Here is an 18105-nt window from a genome sequence, read left to right as displayed (position 1 = left end):
GATGAACTGAAGTCCAAGTTGGACTAAATGAGTAATAAGAGCCATCCTTTCTTCCTGGAAAAGCATAAACAATCAAAATGCGATGTTGGGCAGATTTGGGGAAACATCGGCATTCAGTCAGGGCAGTAAGAATGATCCAGAACAGGTGGTATGAGTAGAAAGAACCAGAAGCCAATCTGCTCTGCTGCTGCTTGGGTATCTGGTGCGCTGTTAGGGGATGGTATCTGCAGAACAGCCCAACAGCTGGGCCAACCGTCCTCCTAAGCCAAATGTGCCCACCGCCACCCCATAGCTGCCTGTCCTTTCCGAGCCAGGGAGGGGGGCTCCCATGCTGCCGCCTGCCTCCCGCTGCCTCTCACTCCTGGGCTGGGCGGAAGGGTAAGGTGCCCGGGGCCTCTGGGTTGGGGTGTGAGGGCAGGGGCTTCATCTGGCATCTGCTGCCTCCACTGTCGCACCCCAGGCTGGCCAGGGCTTGAGACAGACCCTTCCAGTCCAGTGTGAGCTCCAGTCCTGGAGCAGGAGGAGGCATCCCCCAGCTGCCTTCAGCCGGGGCCTCTGTTAGCGACTAGCATGACGGGCCAAGGGCAGCAGGAGGGAGCACAGGGCTTAGCATCAGGCAGGGAGTGGGCCTAAGGCCCAGCTCCCGTTCCCCCAGCCAAGAGGCCTGGGGCCGGTAGCGTACCTCCCTGCCCTGGCTTCCTCAACTGTCCAGAGAAGAACAACAAGGAGCCGAGCTTTCCTCAGAGGGGCTCAGAGAGCGCAGAGGGGTAGCGCATCTGAAGGGCTGGGCCCAGGGCCTGCATAGAGCCTGCATCAGGCCATCGGTTCCTCTCTTCACTGGGAGGCCACTGGACTCCTCTGTCCCTCCAGTTGCCTTTTGTGGGAACTGCGGAGACAGCAAGGAGTAGGTGAAGCCCTCAGCCCAGTGTCTGGACACAGGAGGAAGCGGTGGCCTCTTTTCCTCTCTATCGGGCTCGGACCAGTATGAATTTATGGTCGAGACCCAGGAAACGGTGGGGAAATTGCTGGATATGCCATTAATCTGACCCTGTCTGTCTGAGTTGGAAGCTTCCCCAAGCTGGAAGCCACAGAACCGGGGGCTCTCACTTTGTAGTAAGGACACTAAAGCCCAGAGAGGGCAGGCACTGGCCCAGAGTCCCACAGCCAGTGAGTTTTGATGCTGGCCTAGGATGGTTTTCCCTCTCGGTGCCTGGAGCCGTATCCACAAACCCCCTCCTCTGTCTGCTTTCAAGCCTTTCTTCATTCTGGCCCATCTGAACTCATCTTTCAGTGTCTGCTTCTCTAGCAACCGGAGCCCAGGGACAGGTGACTGGCCTAGCATCCCCAGGAGCAGAAGCTGCCCTGCTTGGGGGTGTGGGCAGGGGCACGGCGGGGGCCGAGAATGCGGGCTGCTCTGGCCTGGGGGCCTGGGCCGGGCTGCCGACAGAGAAGCCAGTGTGCCCAAACATTGCTGCTTTGTGAGCTCTGAGCTCTGTGTGGGGAAGGTTGTTTTTGTTGACCTGACATTGTTTCAGGTTGACTGAGTGGCTGCGTCTTAGCACCCTGGGACCGGCTCTTTGGAGCCATCCAGGGTCTTGGGGAGAAGGTGGCTAGGGAGCCCTAGTCTGGGGCAAGAAGGGGAAGAGGCCGCCTGGAGCTTGTATGCACTGAGCAGGTCCCCGTGGGCGAGGTGTAGAGCAAGAGTAAGTTCAGGGAAGACACCGAGAGAGAAGAGAGAAGGCACCTGTGTCTCTCGGGGCCAGAGCAGAGGAGCCTGGCCAGAGTGAGGACAGACAGAGGCAGGACGGGAACCCCCAGGAGCTGGAGCAGACCTGCCAGGAGGCTGAGAGCTCGAGAACCCAGCCATCACATCTTAGTTGGCGAAGGAAGACCCGGGAGAATCCCTGGGAGCCAGGAGGGCAGCAGGAGGCCTTGGGGGTTGGCCGGCTGGGGTGGGGTGGGCTAGACGCACAGCTGTCCAGATGTGTGTGAGAGATAAGTCTGTTTACTGGGCACCCAGAAGGAGCAGGGCGGGGGGTGGGAAGGGGCTCCCCGGGACGGTGGGGCGGGCAGATTAGGAGGCGGGGGCATGAGTCAGGGGTTTGGGAGCTGCCCCCGGGGTTTGGGAGCCAGGACTCAGGTGCTGTCAGAGCGGGTGTGAGCTCAGCTGGTGGCAGAGGACACCCGAAGCTGCAGGAGCTCGCCGAGGGACCCCGAGGCTCGTGAGCAGGTAAGCAGGGCTGGGGAGGCGGGGGGGTGGGTGGTCCTGCGGCACCTGTCTTGAAGGTTTCTGCAGTGCCCAGCCTGAATCCGTGCCCGGGGGCCCAAGGCACCCGACCTCCAAGGGGGTGCTGGTGGGTGGGATGAGAACGGTAGGACGTGTGTTGTTACCCCTAAGGGCACAGGCCCGTTGGCACCTCCGGCTGGGGAGCGCGGGGGTGCAGTGTTGGGAGAAAGACACGGGCACGTGGCAGCAGAGGTCTGTGTGGCTGGTGTTGGAGGGGGCGAGTCAGATCCCCCTCCAGGTGTGGGTGCCGGTCAGGCTCCTATTTACGAGCCCCTTGGATCCCACAGACCCAGGTCTTGCCCCCAGCCATGCATGGGGACCCAGAGGCCATCCTATCCCCCCTCTGTGAGGACAGTTGTTCACTGATCCTGTTTTCCATTTGGGACACTTTCAGGGACTCAACTGGGCAGACCCAGCCCTGTCCCCAGCCTAGGGGGTGTTTGAAGAGAAAGGAGGAGTCCCCCATCACCCAAGGATTTCAAAGCACTTAGGCTAATTCCATGGGAACAAAGCAGCAAGATCAGAGAGAGAGGAAGATAGCAAGTCTGACCTTGGCCCCTAGTCACAGTGATAATGATGACCAACATGACCCGGAGCTCCTTCGTGTCAATCAGTGTTCTAAGGCCTTTACATAGACCAACTTAGCGCTTCAACAGCCCCATAAGGTAGGGTTCATTACTGTTACCCCACTTTGCAGATGAGAAAACCGAGACACAGGGAGGTTGAGTCACTTGCGCGGTCACACAGTAAGTCACAGGGCTGGGATCCGAACCCAGGCAGGCCGACTGGAGAGCCCATGCTTTCAACCCACGAGCACTCGACCAACTTAGAGCTGTCTTCTCTTCTGGGAGGCAACTCAGCGCGATGGAGAGAGAGGTAGTGGGAGTCAGGCAGGCTGGCCTCCTTTGTCCTGCCTCTGATACCTACCTGCCAAGTGAACCTCTCCGAACCTCAGCTTTCTCATCTGTAAAACGGGGCTAGTGACATTACCCACTTCACACAGTGCCTCGAGGGTTCTAAGAGATAAGGCAGGATGGCTCTGTGCAGTGGGGGCGGTGATCGCACAAAGGCAGTGCTCTGCCACCAGGGAGCTCTCCCCATCATCTGGTAGCCCCCCCCCCCGCCCCGCCTCTGCCAGCTGTGCTCCACCTCCGGGGCTCCAGATGCCCTGCTCACCCTTATCTGGCCTAGCCCGGGCGGGCTGGATGGCCAGGTGTTTGATGAGCTTCCAGACTCGGGGAGGCGATCCAGTTCCAAGCTCTTATCAGTGCCGGAGCATGGCCTGCAGCTGGGCGGCAGGGGCCAGGCCCGATGGGGGCTGCAATCTGGGTCACGGGGGCACACTTTAAGGCCCCAGCTGAGCTCCAGGCACCTCCAGTCTCCCTTCTTCTGTCTCTCACTGAGGTCTCAGAACCCTGGTGGGAAGGCCCTCCCATTGTACAGATGGGATGACGGAGGCCTAGAGAGAGGCTGGGGGCCATCAGAGGCTATTCAACCAGACAGTGGCGGACATGCAGCATTCTCCAGCTGGAGGACCCCTCTGCCCAGTCCACCTCTCAGACAGGAAATGGAGAGTCCCAGTCTCCCAGGTGGGACCTTTAGCACCTAAGGCTTGAGACTTCTCAGGATCTGAGGCCCAGGCAGAGCAGAGGGCATGGCCAGAGAAGGAAGAAAGAAAAATTAGAAGTGGGAGAAAAGGAAAGAGGGGGGCAAAAGGGGGAGAGAGAAGGGTGCCTGTCTAGGGTCTTCATGGGCAAAAGCCAGTGCAGGGACGGCCCTGTCCTCGGTCCTTGGGACCATCCCCCGGTCATCACTTCCCCTACCAAGACAGGGACCCCTGCCCCTGTCAGTTTGGTGGGGCTCTGCCATGCCCTCTCCTTCTCTCTATCTCTTGGGACAGCAACACCCCCCAGCCCTCAGAAAGAAATGTCTCTGGACCATTCTGTCTGTACGTCCTCCTCGCCCTGTTCCCTCACACAGCAGCCAGCCTCGCCTGGCACGCGCCTCCCTCTGCCCGCTAGTGCCCACACCCGGGCCACTCTTCCCCACCTGCCAGCCCTTCAGATCCCGTCAGAGCTTCTCGGCCCAGCCCCGGGGTCACCCCTCAGAGACACCCGACCCCAACCCCACCAGTCCGCCCTACCTTTCAACCTGCCACATGGTCCCTTGCACCCAACCCCTTCGGTTCATTTCTCATTGGTCTGAGGCACATATTGTCTCCCGAAGCCCTTGGCCTCTTCCGCCTTCCCGGCTGCCTCCCCAGTCCAGGTGGGGGCTTCTCGTGAGAAGGGACAGTGTCTTGTTCATCTCAGCTCCCACTGCTCGGTGCCCTGTGGGCACAGGGCGAGCATGTTTGTCACCCGACCCCAATCCCTGTTGCTGAGTGAGAGTGAAAGAGAGCCGCTGCACATCCAGTCCCCAGGGAACTTCTGTGCTCCCCTCGGGCTGGGCCTCACCTTCCTGGGGGTGAGCATACCTTCCTATCTGCCCGAGGCACACTGAGCAAACTGAGACACAGGGTCCCACTCATGCTGACTCCTCAGTCCCAGAGACCCAAGACTGCAAGGGACAGCCACATTTCCCTCCACTCAGCATGTACTTACTGAGCACCTACTCTGCGGCACCTGTTCTGCTAGGAGTAAGGGATTCAGTGGGGACCGAGACATGGATCTTAGCACGCAGGTGGCGTCCCTTCTAGCAGCATCTTCAAACAACAGATACACAAATGACTCAAGAAACCAGAAAATGACAGAGTGGGCTAGTGAATGTTAGGGTGGTCAGAAAGGGAATCTGAAGAGCTGAGATGTGAGAAGGGATGAGGGGCAGAGGGGCACTGAGGATGTAGACAATTGTGTATGCAAAGGCCCTGGGGCAGGAAAGGGCTTGGTAAGGCCAATGAGACAGATGGGAAGCGAGCAAGAGAAAGGGAGTTCACAAGGGGGTGAAGGAGAGAAACAGTGACACTTCATTCAACACCTGCGAGCCATTCCCAAGGATGCTACAGCCCCATGCCTAGCAGAAAATAACTGTTTCTGGGAGAAGAGGGTACGTTGTGAAGACTCCCAGGGGAACAAAGTTCCTTGAAGAAGGAACAGGTCATGATGCCCCTGGAGTTGGCTAAGTCCAGGGAATGGACAGGAAAAGAAGCCAGGATGAGGACTGGTGGATGAAAGAGGGAGGTGAATTTGAAGGACAGCCCATTCTCTCAAACTGCCTTTGACTGATGCCAGCCAAGTTTCCTCTTCCTGCCCTAGCTCTCCCAGCTCCTCCTGTACACCTGTCCTCACACCTACAAATCTAGCTCCTCCCCCCCCCCCCAGCTTCCTGCCCCTGACCCCACTGCCTCTCAACACCTGGGGTCCCCCTTGACTCTAATGTAGCCTCCTCTGGGGGAGGATGCCTGGGCCTCACTCAGCCTATGCTTCCCCCCTGCAGGGACCCGTGGTACGGGTTATGCTGGGGGCTTAGATCGCTGTGGATAAGTGGACAAGTGAGACAGCGCCATGGGGGACTGGCAGGTAAGTCTTTCGTAGTGTCTGCAGGGCTCCAATCTGGGGCCTCTGGGACTCCCCAGACTCCTACCTTCACGGTGGCTTAAGAAGCCCTTCCCAGCCCAGCCCTGACGGCCACTTCCTATAGGAGGATCATGAAGAGGGGCTGGAGGACGTTCTAGAACAGGAGGAGTATGAAGACCCAGATGTCCCTGTGGTTCAAGTGGAGGAGCCAACAGGTGAGCCCCAACTCTCTCTCTTGCTGGGATGAGCTGCTGAGCCCCGAACAGAGACAGTAAAGGAACTTGTCCTCTCCCTTCTCCACACCCCCTCCCCTCCGCCACCAGCCCCAGGGCCAGTTCTCCCCGCAATCCTGGCTGATTGAAGGATAAACAGAGTTTTGTTTGAAATGATCACAGGAGGGGACTGGGGGGTGGGGGGGCAGGACTAGTCACCCATGGCCAGGCCCTCAGTTTGGGACAGGGCAGCCAGGCCCCTCGGGGACAAGGGCATGAGCCCACATGCCATCTGTGTCCATCCCATGCCGACTTCTAGGCCAGGCACCAGGCCTGTTCTGGGAACATCATTCTGTTTGGGGGGGTCTAGAGGTCCTGAGGAGTCAGGGGCCACAGGGACCCCCAGGGTAGAGAGGCAGCAGAAAACCTTCCTGGCCCTGCCAAGGTCTCAGTTGGGGAGCCCCAGGTGGGGACCTGTTTACTGTCAATAGGTCTTAAGTGCTGGCCATTGGTATTGAAGATAAGAGGCCCCTCTGGGAAATGAGGGCTGGGAGTGGGGTGTGGAGTGGGGGACAATATAAAGCAGACCCCACCCGGGCTCCCAGAGCTCCACTTGGAGACAGGGAGAAGGGCTGGGCTGGTGGGATTGCTGAGGCAGGGGGGGAAGAAGGAAGGGAAGCTGGTCCCAGAAAGTGTCAGGAGAGGAAGGAGATCCTAGGAGAATCCCGGGAATTGCCATTTGGAACTCTCCACTTTGGAGGTGACCCTCTCTGTCACCACTGAAGATGACTCCCAGGGTCTTCCACAAGGCTCGGATGGGGCGTGAAAGAGCCAGGCTGGGCCAAGAATGAGCACAGGGCGCCACAGACCCTTGAGCAGCAGTGCATGGGTGGGGGGCGGGCACTGGGTCCCAGCCAGCAGCCACGGATGGAGTAAGGGAGGCGTGACTGTCTCAGAGGCTCACTGTGGGGCATGCAGGAGGACCCTAAGGGCAGGATTATCGAGGGGCAACACTAACCCACCTCCGGTTTTCAGCTGACCACGCTGAGCCAACAGCCACAGACTACGAAACGGCCACAGACCCAGACGCCACATCGCAGGCAGGCCCCCACGAGGTGAGGACACCCGGCATCACCTGATCGCCTGGGACACTGACCCTTCCACTAGGAGAAGGGAGGTGAAGAGGGATGGGCACAGCTTCAGCAGGGGGGAGCCCCGCACACAGGCAGAGGAGTGAGCATTGCAGGAAATAGGTAGAAGAGAGGAGGACACCCCTGCTGGGACGGGGGGGAGACATAGATCCCTCTCCCACTGAGCGGGGAGCTCCCTGGGCTGAGATAAAGTGACTGCCAAAGGTCTGTGCTCCTGGGCTGGGCCGGCAGGTGCTCCTTGGGGAAGCACAGAATTGAATACGTGCCCCTCTGCCCAGGCCCGCTGGGCCCCTGCTTGGACATCAGACTGTCTAGCTGGTTAGGAAACTGCATCTGCCCTCAGCAAGGCCCCTGGGAGTGACCAGCTGGCTCCAAGAAAACCCAAGGGCATGCTGAGCCCACTCAACAGTCTTGGAGACAGGAGCCCTCCCCCACCCCCGATGACCCCAAAGGCTTCCTTTTTTGTTTTCCTCCCAAGGGTCTGCTCTATCACCCTTTTGGTCCAGAGGTTCTCCAAATGCCTCTGAAATGGGGTAAGGGCCTGGTCAGGGAGTTAGGGAATAGGGCCGGAGCGGAGGGCTATATCCCCACCCCACCCCGCTGCCACACACACACACACACACACACACACACGTGCACGTGCGCTTCTTATCTCACTCAACACATCCAGGCTGCTGCTCCTGCCCATCCATTCTGAGCTCAGGGTCTGCCCTGAGTGCTCCAGGACTCTGGGCCTCCTCCAAACACCTCTCAGAGCCTGCTGAGCGCCCACCATGCCCTGGACTGCCAGTCTCCCCAGGGTGCTGTCCCGGGCCCGGGCACTGACTCAGGCTTGTGGGGCCGCAGGCGTACGTGGAGCTTCAGGAACTGGTGATGGATGAGAAGAACCAGGAGTTGCGGTGGATGGAGGCGGCACACTGGGTGCGGCTGGAGGAGAACCTCGGGGAGGACGGGGTCTGGAGCCGCCCACACCTGTCCTACCTCACCTTCTGGAGCCTCCTGGAACTGCAGAAAGCCTTTGCCAAGGGTGAGTCCCCACAGGGTCCCTCCCCGAGACCTGCATGTGCGTGCGGCGCCATGGCGGGCCGGAGGGCCACCGTCCAGCCATCTGGCTCACCCCTCCATCCCTTGCAGGTACCGTCCTCCTGGATCTGCCGGAGACCTCCCTGGCAGGAGTGGCCAACCAGCTGCTGGATGGGTTTATCTACGAGGAGCAGATCCGGCCTGAGGCCCGAGACCAGCTGCTCCGGGTCCTGCTGCTCCAACACAGGTGCCCCTGCCCACCAGGACCCAGACTCCGAAGCCCAAGGGCCTACCTCCACGGCCCACTGGCCCAGAGCTCTCCCTGGCGGCCCAGGGGGCCCCTTCCCCACCAGACCAGGGCCCACATTTCTTCCATGACAGCTCCTACCTCTGACTTCTTTTTTTTTTTAAGATTTTATTTATTTATTTGACAGAGATCATAAGTAGGCAGAGAGGCAGGCAGAGAGAGAGGAGGAAGCAGGCTCCCTGCCGAGCAAAGAGCCATGTGGGACTCCATCCCAGGACCCTGGGATTATGATCTGAGCTGAAGGCAGAGGCTTTAACCCTCTGAGCCACTGAGGCGCCCCCTACCTCTGGCTTCTTGAGGGGCGGCCGTATCTCTGTGTTCAGATGTGGGGGCTACTGGTCCTCAGGAGGGCAGGCTCTCACGGCCCCTCCCTCCAGCCATCCTGGCCCCACCTGGTCATTCCAGACGGAGACCGGCTGCTTGCATCCACAATATCCTCCCAAAGGAGGCTGACTGTCCTTTTGCCCCAGGGTCCCTCTTGTCTGGTCACTGGGAAACACTGCTTAATTTCTCTGACCACCGGTCTCGGTCTCGGTCTAGATGTTATTAACAACCCAGCCCAAATAGTTTACTCAGCCCATGTCCCCTGTGTGTCCCACAGTCACGCCGGAGACCTGGAGGCCCTGGGCGGTGTGAAGCCCACGGTTCTGACGCGTAGTGGGGACCCCTCCGAGCCTCTGCTCCCGCAGCACCCCTCTTTAGAGACACAGCTCTTCTGCCAACAGGTGAGGCTGTGGGGAGAGCCAAGAAGCGACCCACGTGAACAGGGTTAGAAATGAGAGTGGTTAGGGGAGGAGGGGCTGGATGATCAATGTGGCCAGAGGACTTCCCTCACCACCCTCCACGCAACAGGGACAGGAGGGCACAGAAGGGCATTCGCCATCTGGAATTCTGGAGAAGATTCCCCCAGATTCGGAGGCCACTCTGGTGCTCGTGGGTAAGCAGCTAGGGTCTGCACCCCCAATGTCCCCACACCCCCAAGGCGATGTTTTCTGTCCCTGCCCAGCCTCCCTCTTCCGAAGTATGGACCCAGCCGCCACCCCCCTCAGCCTGACCTGACCTCCTCCCATCACCTCCTCCCCGGCAGGCCGAGCGGAATTCCTGGAGCGGCCGGTGCTGGGCTTCGTGCGGCTGAAGGTGGCCACGGAGCTGGAGGCTGTGCAGCTCCCGGTGCCTGTGCGCTTCCTCTTCGTGTTGCTGGGACCTGAGGCCCCCAACACCGATTATACCCAACTTGGTCGGGCTGCTGCCACCCTCATGTCCGAGAGGGTAAGGCAGGCTTGGGGAGGGCTGGGGGAGCCCGAGGGCTGGGGGGCAGCTGAGGTCACTCACTGGACGGGCCTGGGTCACTTGAATTTTGTTAGTCGGTCTCCCCCCTGCTGCTTCTACCCTGTCTGGCCAGGGGCAGGTGGTCTGGCCCAGCCCTGCCCGACAGGACCTGGTTCCACCCAGTTAGGTCTTGCCTGGCCTGGGCTTACTGTAGTTCCGGCTGGTCTGCGCTAAGCTACCCCATTTGCTTTAGTGCGTTCTCCTTTCCCCTGCCTGGCTCCCCCAAACTCTTCTGTGGTGGGAAAGGAAGGGGGAGCTAGAGGGGGGCAGGGCAAGCTATTCCTAGCAAGAAGGAGCTGGGAGAGAGGGCTCTGGTTCCTGGAGGCCACGGATGTGGACTCTTGAGTCCTTTCATCTAGCGAGTCCCCGCAGCCCCGACCCTCTCTCTGGCCCCCAGGTGTTCCGCGTGGATGCCTACATGGCCCAGAGCAAGGCGGAACTGGTCTGCAACCTGGAGGGCTTCCTGGACTGCAGCCTGGTGCTGCCTCCCTGCGAGGCCCCCTCTGAGCAGGCACTGCTCAGTCTGGTGCCGGTGCAGAAGGAGCTGCTGCGGAGACGCTACTCACAAAGTCCCGCCAAACCCGAGACCCACTTCTACAAGGGCCTAGGTACCTGCCCTGTGGCTCCCACAGACCCTCAGGGTCCCCAGTGCAACCCTGCAAGCCCCTGCCTCCCCTCCTCCCATCCAGTACCCTGGTGTCCCCTCTCTCTGTCCTCATGCCTCCCTGCCAACTTGGTCACCTGTTCCAGCTGGAAGACTCTCCCCACGATTCCTCTCCCCCAACACCTCCCGCCATGACCCCCTGTGACCATGGCCCTGTCCTTGACTACAGATTTGTATGGGGCTCCAGGGGCCCCTGGTGGGCCAGATGACCCTCTGCAGAGGACAGGCCTGCTTTTTGGGGGCCTGGTGCGTGACATCCGGCGCCGCTACCCCTACTACCTGAGTGACATCACAGACGCGTTCAGCCCCCAGGTCCTGGCCGCTGTCATCTTCATCTACTTTGCTGCCTTGTCACCTGCCATCACCTTCGGTGGCCTCCTGGGTCAGTGCCTCTGCATGATCCCCTAACCTTCACCTCTGACCCTTTGGCCTCTGTGTTGGCCCTGCCTTTTGACCCAATCAGACAATCTGGACCCCTACTACAGCCTGCCTGTGAAATGCTCTACTGGACCCTAGAAATGACCTCTTGACCTTGACCACACTAACTTCTACCCACAGGAGAAAAGACCCAGAACCTGATGGGGGTGTCGGAGCTGCTCATCTCCACGGCGGTGCAAGGCATTCTGTTCTCCCTGCTCGGGGCTCAACCCCTCCTTGTGGTTGGCTTCTCGGGACCCCTGCTGGTGTTTGAAGAAGCCTTTTTCTCGGTAGCTCTGGCCCCACCCGGACCCTGTAGACTCCTGGCCCCCGCCTGCCTGACCACGGGGTGCCTGGGCCCACCTGCCTGACCCAGTCCTCCCCGACACCTTTGCAGTTCTGCACGAAAAACAACCTGGAGTACATCGTGGGCCGCGTGTGGATCGGCTTCTGGCTTGTCCTGTTTGTGGTGCTCATAGTGGCCTTCGAGGGCAGTTTCCTGGTCCGCTTCATCTCCCGCTACACCCAAGAGATCTTCTCCTTCCTGATCTCCCTCATCTTCATCTACGAGACCTTCGTCAAGCTGATCAAGGTGGGGGACGTGGCAGTGTGGACGCACGTGTGTGTGTGCGTGTGCGACTCTGTGCACAACTATGTGGCCATGTGTGTCAATGTGCACGTGTCCTTGTGGCCCGCGTGTCGCTGTGCCTTCATCGTGCCAGGCTGTGACCACACTCACGCTGACACCTGCTGCCTCTGGGCCGGTAGTCCGGCCGTGACCGCAGAGCGCCTGCGCCTGAGGGGGCGCCCTGTGTGCGCATGTGCGGCTCGTAACCACACCCAGAGTGGCTAACGGGCCTGCGTGTACGTGAGCCTGGACTGGGAAAACTGAGTTAATGGCGGGGCAGCCCGGGTTCCAGACGCTCTGCTGTCCCCCACGTCCCCTCAGGCGCTCACCGTCAAGAACCACGGGGCCTGCAGGGAGCAGCCTGTCTCCTCAGCTCCCGCACCTTCGACTGTGTTACCTGTACATCTGCATTGTCTACGGAGACAAAGGTGGACACTGCGTATCCACCTCTGATTCTGTTGCTTGGTGGGGCTTTCTGTTTCCAAGTCTTTGAAGCCCTTTTTAGGGGCCTCCCTGGCACTTCTTTCCTGCCCACCGGCTTTATATCTCTGAGACCTGCAGCCTCCCATGCACACCTACACTCATTGCCGCCATGACCTGCCCCACCCAAGCTGAGACTGGTCTTCATTCCTGAAAACCAAGCTATAGAATCCCATTGTCCCTCTGTTACCCTGTCGGTTGAGGAAGAAGAAAAGTGGATGGATGGATGGAAAGACAGATGATGGGCAGATGGACAGATAGATGGATAGATGATGGGCAGATTGATAGATGGATGATGGATAGATGGATGAGAAAAATAGGATGCCTTGGTTTTCTGCTCCAGATCTTCCAGGACCACCCGCTGCAGAAGCATTATGACCACAATGTGACAATGGTGCCCAAACCTCAGGCTCCCCTGCCCAACACAGCCCTCCTCTCCCTTGTACTCATGGCTGGCACCTTCTTTCTCGCCATGATGCTGCGCAAGTTCAAGAACAGCTCCTATTTCCCTGGCATGGTCAGTACCCAACCCCCCCCCCCCCCAGCCCCGCTCTTGCCTACGCTGCCCTGTCCCAGTCCAAAGCACCCCTCCAAGTTCCTCAATGCCATTAACTCTCCTTCTTACCCTAGATTCCCATTCCCTATTCCAAGCCTTCCTGGCCCCCTGGCCCCCACCTCATTTAGGCTTTCACTCTTCAGGCAAGCCCATCTCCCTTTCTCAGCCTGTTGAGGCTAGGAACCCAGCAGGGAGCCAGGGACAGTTCTTACAAAGGGGTGGGGAAGCTGTGGGGCCAGCGGTGGCGCTGAGCCTGGGAAAGAAGAAAGAAGGCCGATACATTGAGGTGCAGGACAGGGCATTAGATGTTGGTGGATCCCCTGGGAAGGGCAAGGACCCTGCATGAAGAGGGGGCAGGAGTGGGGGCAAGAGGGGGGGGCAGGAGGTGGGGAAACAACTGAGCACTGACTGGATTTTTTCCACCTTCTCTCAGCTGCGACGGATCATTGGGGACTTTGGGGTCCCCATCTCCATTCTGATCATGGTCATTGTGGATTTCTTCATTGAGGACACTTACACCCAGGTGACACTCTCCTCCTATTGTCAGCTTATTCTGCCAGTATGCCCCCTCCCAAGAACAACTTTCCCAAACCTGAAGCCAGCTAGAACTCCCTCTACTCATCCCAGCCTCCCCTGAGAGCCCCAGGTTCGTCCCACAGCCCTATAGGACTCCTCTGGTTGAAGCAAAGGTCGGGGTCAGATGGCCTTTTTGCTCCTTAACCCAGGACAATAGGAAAGAATCTGCTCTGCAGCCAGGCCCATCTGAGTATGTATCTCAGGTCTGCCACCAAAGAGCTGTGTGATGCAAGGCAAACTACACAACCTCTCTGATCCTGTTTCCTCATCTACAAAGTGGGGAATGAGAAGATGTATATAAAGACCTTAAAGCAGTGACTGGGTACAAAGCAGTACTCAATATAAGTTCCCAAGTGCCCAAGATGCTGGCTCCCCTTGCCTCCTTTCCCCCATTCTCCTGCCTGGTGTTCTCACCAGCATCCCCCTCCCACAGAAACTCAGTGTGCCTGAAGGCCTCTCCGTGTCCGACCCCTCAGTCCGGGGCTGGGTTATCCACCCATTGGGCTTGTACTCACCTTTCCCCATCTGGATGATGTTCGCCTCCGCCCTGCCGGCCCTGCTGGTCTTCATCCTCATCTTCCTTGAGTCCCAGATCACCACGTAAGAACCAGGGGCAGGGCTGGGCCTGGGAGGGTCTGAGGCAGGGAAAGGGACAGGCTCCAGGCAGGTGTGACAGCACGGACTGAGAGCTAGTCTTAGTCAATCCCAGCCCCCACCCCCCAGCCCCCGATGAAGAGGAGTGTCCCTGCCCCACGGGCAGGGACAGGGGCAGGTTTTGTGGGACCTGACATGGTGTAATTTGGGGAGGCCTTTTTAAGAAAAAGAAAACAAAATGAGAACTACAAAATGAAGTGGCACACTTCAGAATGGACCTTTACCAGATCAGCCTCATCAGCTTCAACGTAAATCTGCCTGTAGGCATTCTAGGGGCTGTCTTGAGATCCTTCCACTCTTAGAGTCTGGATTATCAAGAGGGGTGGGAGGGAGGGGAGAAAGGAACTCCAAGGGAGAGGAGCACAACAGGATAAACTAAGGTTCAGAGAGACCCAAGCATGGAGGAGAGAGGGGGCAAAGAGGGTGGGGGTGGGGGAGAACGCTGCTTACCCCTGACCTCCCACACTCCCCAGGCTGATTATCAGCAAACCAGAGCGCAAGATGGTCAAGGGCTCAGGCTTCCACCTGGACCTGCTGCTGGTCATCGGCATGGGCGGTGTGGCTGCCCTCTTTGGGATGCCCTGGCTCAGTGCCACCACTGTTCGTTCCGTTACCCACGCCAACGCACTCACGGTCATGGGCAAGGCCAGCTCCCCAGGGGCTGCAGCCCAGATTCAGGAGGTCAAGGAGCAGCGGATCAGTGGGCTCCTGGTCGCTGTGCTCGTGGGTGAGTAAGGGTTGGCCACACTCTCTGCCACACTCTGGCCTTGCTTCCAGCCCCCAGCCTCTGCCTCTCAGCATCCAGAGCCTTCTGCAGCCCTCTCTCTAGCTTGGCTGCTCTATGACTGATGGCAAGTCAGGGCTCCGAGCATCATCTGGGGTGGGAGAGGAGAAAACAGAAGATTACTGGGGTTTATCTAAGTTCTGGAGCAGGTGAGAGTCCACCTGGGGTCAGTGTGGGCTTCGCCACGATTACTGATGGAGTCCCAGGGAAGTTTCTTAAAGGAGGCGAAGTTAGTATTTGCTGGAGGAGGGTTAAGGGTTTGGATAGGTGGCGGGGGATGGAGGCATTCTGTGCTGGGGTGATGGAAAAGTTGGGCTTCTCTGGCCTCTGTGAACCCCTGAGGCCAAAGGAATAGGCTTTGATGTCCTGCAGGCAGGAGTTTGACTCCCTGATCTGCCACTTGTAGCTGTGTGGCCTTAGGCAAATCGCTTCCCCTCTCTGTTTCCCCATCTGTAAAATCGGGTACTACCTATTAAGAGGATCCATAGAAAGGGCTTCATATGGTCCCTATGGCTTCATTCTCCAGTCCCCAATGCTGTCGGCCCTCTGCAGGCCCCCGGGACTAGGAGTGCATTGTTCTCCCGGCAGGTGTGTCCATCCTCATGGGGCCCATCCTGTCCCGGATCCCCCTGGCTGTGCTGTTTGGCATCTTCCTCTACATGGGGGTCACGTCCCTCAGCGGCATCCAGCTCTTCGACCGCGTCTTGCTCCTATTGAAGCCGCCCAAGTACCACCCTGATGTGCCCTACGTCAAGCGGGTACAGAGCCCTCCTGGCTGCCCAGCCCAGAGTGGGGTGGGGGTTGCCAGGCCCCAGGGTGGGGCAGGCAGTAACCACCGCCTCCCCCTGCAGGTGAAGACCTGGCGCATGCACCTGTTCACGGTCATCCAGATCATCTGCCTGGCAGGGCTGTGGACGGTGAAAACCTTTCCCGCCACCTCGCTGGCCTTGCCCTTCGTCCTCATCCTCACGGTGCCTCTGCGCCGCCTCCTGCTGCCGCTCATCTTCAGGAAGCTGGAGCTCCAGTGTGTGCGTGGCTGCTCCCCGCCCCTACCCTGTGGGCCTAGGACAGGGTGGGGGGTGTGAATAGAGGGCAGAGGCTGGAGGCCAGGACCCCAGAGCTGGGGGGGCAGGGAGTGGGTGTGCTCCACGTGAGCTGTCCTACCCTGGAGCCCTTGTCCTGGGGTCCTCCCAGTCATTTTGGACAGAGTTGCTCCTCCGATAGAATTCTCCCACAACCTGACAGTCGCCATAGGGCTGCCTTGATGAAGGCCCTCTGTAGGCCCTCCCCTGCTGGGGCACCCCATCCCCAGGGGTCCCTCACCCCTTGGAAAAAACTCATCCAGACCAAAGCTAGGGGCTGAGAGGGCAGGATATGACTTGTCCAGGTCCAGAGAGAGCCAGTCCCTCCCCATGCTCTAGAAGTGCCCTCGGCGCTGGGGGGAGGGCTCCTCTGCCTCAGCCGCTCCCGGAAGCTCACCCTCGGTCCTTCCTACTCTCCCCTCCAGCTGGATGCTGATGATGCCAAGCCAACCTTCGATGAAGAGGAGGGTCGGGATGAGTACAACGAGGTGACCATGCCCGTGTGAGGGGAAGACATGGGCTTCCAAGCTCCCTCCACCCTCCCACTTCCCCACTCTCCCAGGAAAAGCAGAAGTTCATGGGTATCTCATGGACCCTCGTATCCCTCCTGGGGCAGCTACTGGAGCCCCAGGGTTGTGGGTGGGGGATGGGAGGGGTGTCTAGAAACCTTTCCATGAGGGGTAAACCAGCTTCTATGTCTAGAGATGGTCAGTAGAGTCCACACTGGGGATTTTGCTGTGCGGTCTCTCCTGCTGCCTCGCTGCCATGTGGGGCTCCTAAGCTGGAGGGCTTAGATCTGAGCCAGCCTCTTCATAGCACAGACAGAGGCAGTAGCAAGGGAGGTAGAGGGGGTGGGGTTCAGGTTCCTGCATGCTGTGCGACCTTGGGCAAGTCCCTTGACTTCTCCAGCCTCTGCTTCCTCTTCTGTAAAATGGGTATATTTAGAATAATACCCACGTTACAGGATGGTTTCTGAGGACCAAAGACAAATGTGGAAAAGGGTTCTTGTCAACTCTGAAAGGACTAGCATATGGTAGTTATCATTCTTCTCTAGGCCGGCCCAAGGTCACACAGCTCCTGAGTCGAATAGCTGGGATTTGAACCAGGTCTCCTGACTCTCAGGCCAGAGCCCTGTGTTCTACCTCAGTCATCTACCTTCCCATGCTTAGAGATGCCCCAGCTGACTCCCCACCTCTCCTACTCTGTTCCCAGCCCCATCCTGGGGACCCTCTTCTCTGCGGCAGAGGGAGGTGTCCTGGTGAGGGCAAGGTGGCGGTAAGGATACAGTCAGGTCTGGGACTCAGAACTCCAAAGGCTCACTCCCTCCTCCCATTCTCACACTCATTCAAACATCCATTCATTCCACAAACATTTATGGAAGGCCCCGGACCCCCGCAGACACAGAGGCAACTGAGACGAGACCCTGCAGTGGGGTGGGAGGGAGTGTTGGGGGGGCAAAGCACAAATCTGTTCTGGATTTGGATGGGGTGGTGGGAGGAAATGGGGGGGAAGGGAGGGAGGTTTGTAATTTATTGATTGTATTTTCTAAGAACTCTCATTGTACTCTGGCTTCCCCCAAACACCCAGGCCTCTAGTTTGAGATGCAGTGTCCACGATCTTACTCCAGCTGCATCTTGGGGGAGAACCCAGATTTGATCAGCTGGGGGAAGGGCCAGTAGGCTCTGCAGAATATGGGCATAATCTATTTTTTTTACAAAACAAAAATATAAAGAGAGCTGGAAGTGGTGAGAAATGGTTGAAATGGAGAGTCAGGAGCTGGGGGCAGCTACTGGGAGGCTTTTGGTGGGGGGGAGGGCAGCCCCGAAGGCTGGCAGCCGCCTCTCACCACTTCCCTGTGCTATGCCTCGGATTCCTCATCAGGAAAATGGGGACGATAATGGTACCTACCTTGTAGGATTGTCATAAGGATTAAATGAGATAGTAAAGTGCATATGCTTAGCATAGCCTGATCTCAGGCCTCAGAGGAAGCGCATAGACTTTAGCTGCCCTGCCGGTGTGGGTGTGGTGATGCTCACTGGGATGGCCCCGCCCCCTCCCTCCTGCTCCTTGAACACCCCTAAGGAAAGCGAAAAGAAAGTCACCCACTCGGCTCGCACCCTTCCCCTTGATGCTTGGTTATAGGTTTTGCCAATAAACGCGTCTGTGGTGGAGTGACTGCCTTGCTGGCCTTTCCCTCCCAGATTCGGTGGGGGGGCCAAGGGGTCTTCTCTTGGTTGGACCAGGTGGGCAGGGCATGCTTGGTGGGGAGCTGGTGCCAGGGTTGTAACCTTGGGTGGGGGCAGGGAGAGCCAGGCTGGGGGGTTGGCAACGGTGCTGGGGCTGGGACAGAGCTGGTGGCCAGAGTCCTGCGGTGGAGAGGGCCAGCCACCAGTGAGAGGGTGGGAGAGCTGAGGGAAGGCACATGGACACTCTGGACATC

At 58.8% G+C, this 18105-nt stretch overlaps 1 protein-coding gene across 1 annotated transcript; it reads left to right on the top strand.

Annotated features, from left to right (window-relative positions):
* The first annotated feature begins 5790 nt into the window (after positions 1-5790).
* Positions 5791-16569, top strand: SLC4A1 (solute carrier family 4 member 1 (Diego blood group)). The gene is made up of 20 exons (XM_045986269.1): positions 5791-5805; positions 5927-6017; positions 6634-6774; positions 7050-7129; positions 8012-8192; positions 8300-8435; positions 9097-9220; positions 9348-9432; positions 9583-9764; positions 10222-10432; positions 10658-10870; positions 11047-11195; positions 11303-11497; positions 12357-12530; positions 13003-13092; positions 13579-13745; positions 14273-14526; positions 15172-15341; positions 15435-15611; positions 16091-16569. The coding sequence occupies exons 1-20, from the start codon at positions 5791-5793 to the stop codon at positions 16169-16171; spliced, it is 2916 nt and encodes a 971-aa protein (XP_045842225.1). The 3' UTR covers positions 16172-16569.
* Positions 16570-18105: the final 1536 nt, after the last annotated feature.

Source organism: Meles meles, chromosome 18, assembly GCF_922984935.1.
Source record: "Meles meles chromosome 18, mMelMel3.1 paternal haplotype, whole genome shotgun sequence".
In the NCBI taxonomy this organism is placed as follows: domain Eukaryota; kingdom Metazoa; phylum Chordata; class Mammalia; order Carnivora; family Mustelidae; genus Meles; species Meles meles.
The sequence above is the reverse complement of the archived record's forward strand: the minus strand, read 5'-3'. Positions and strand labels throughout refer to the sequence as shown.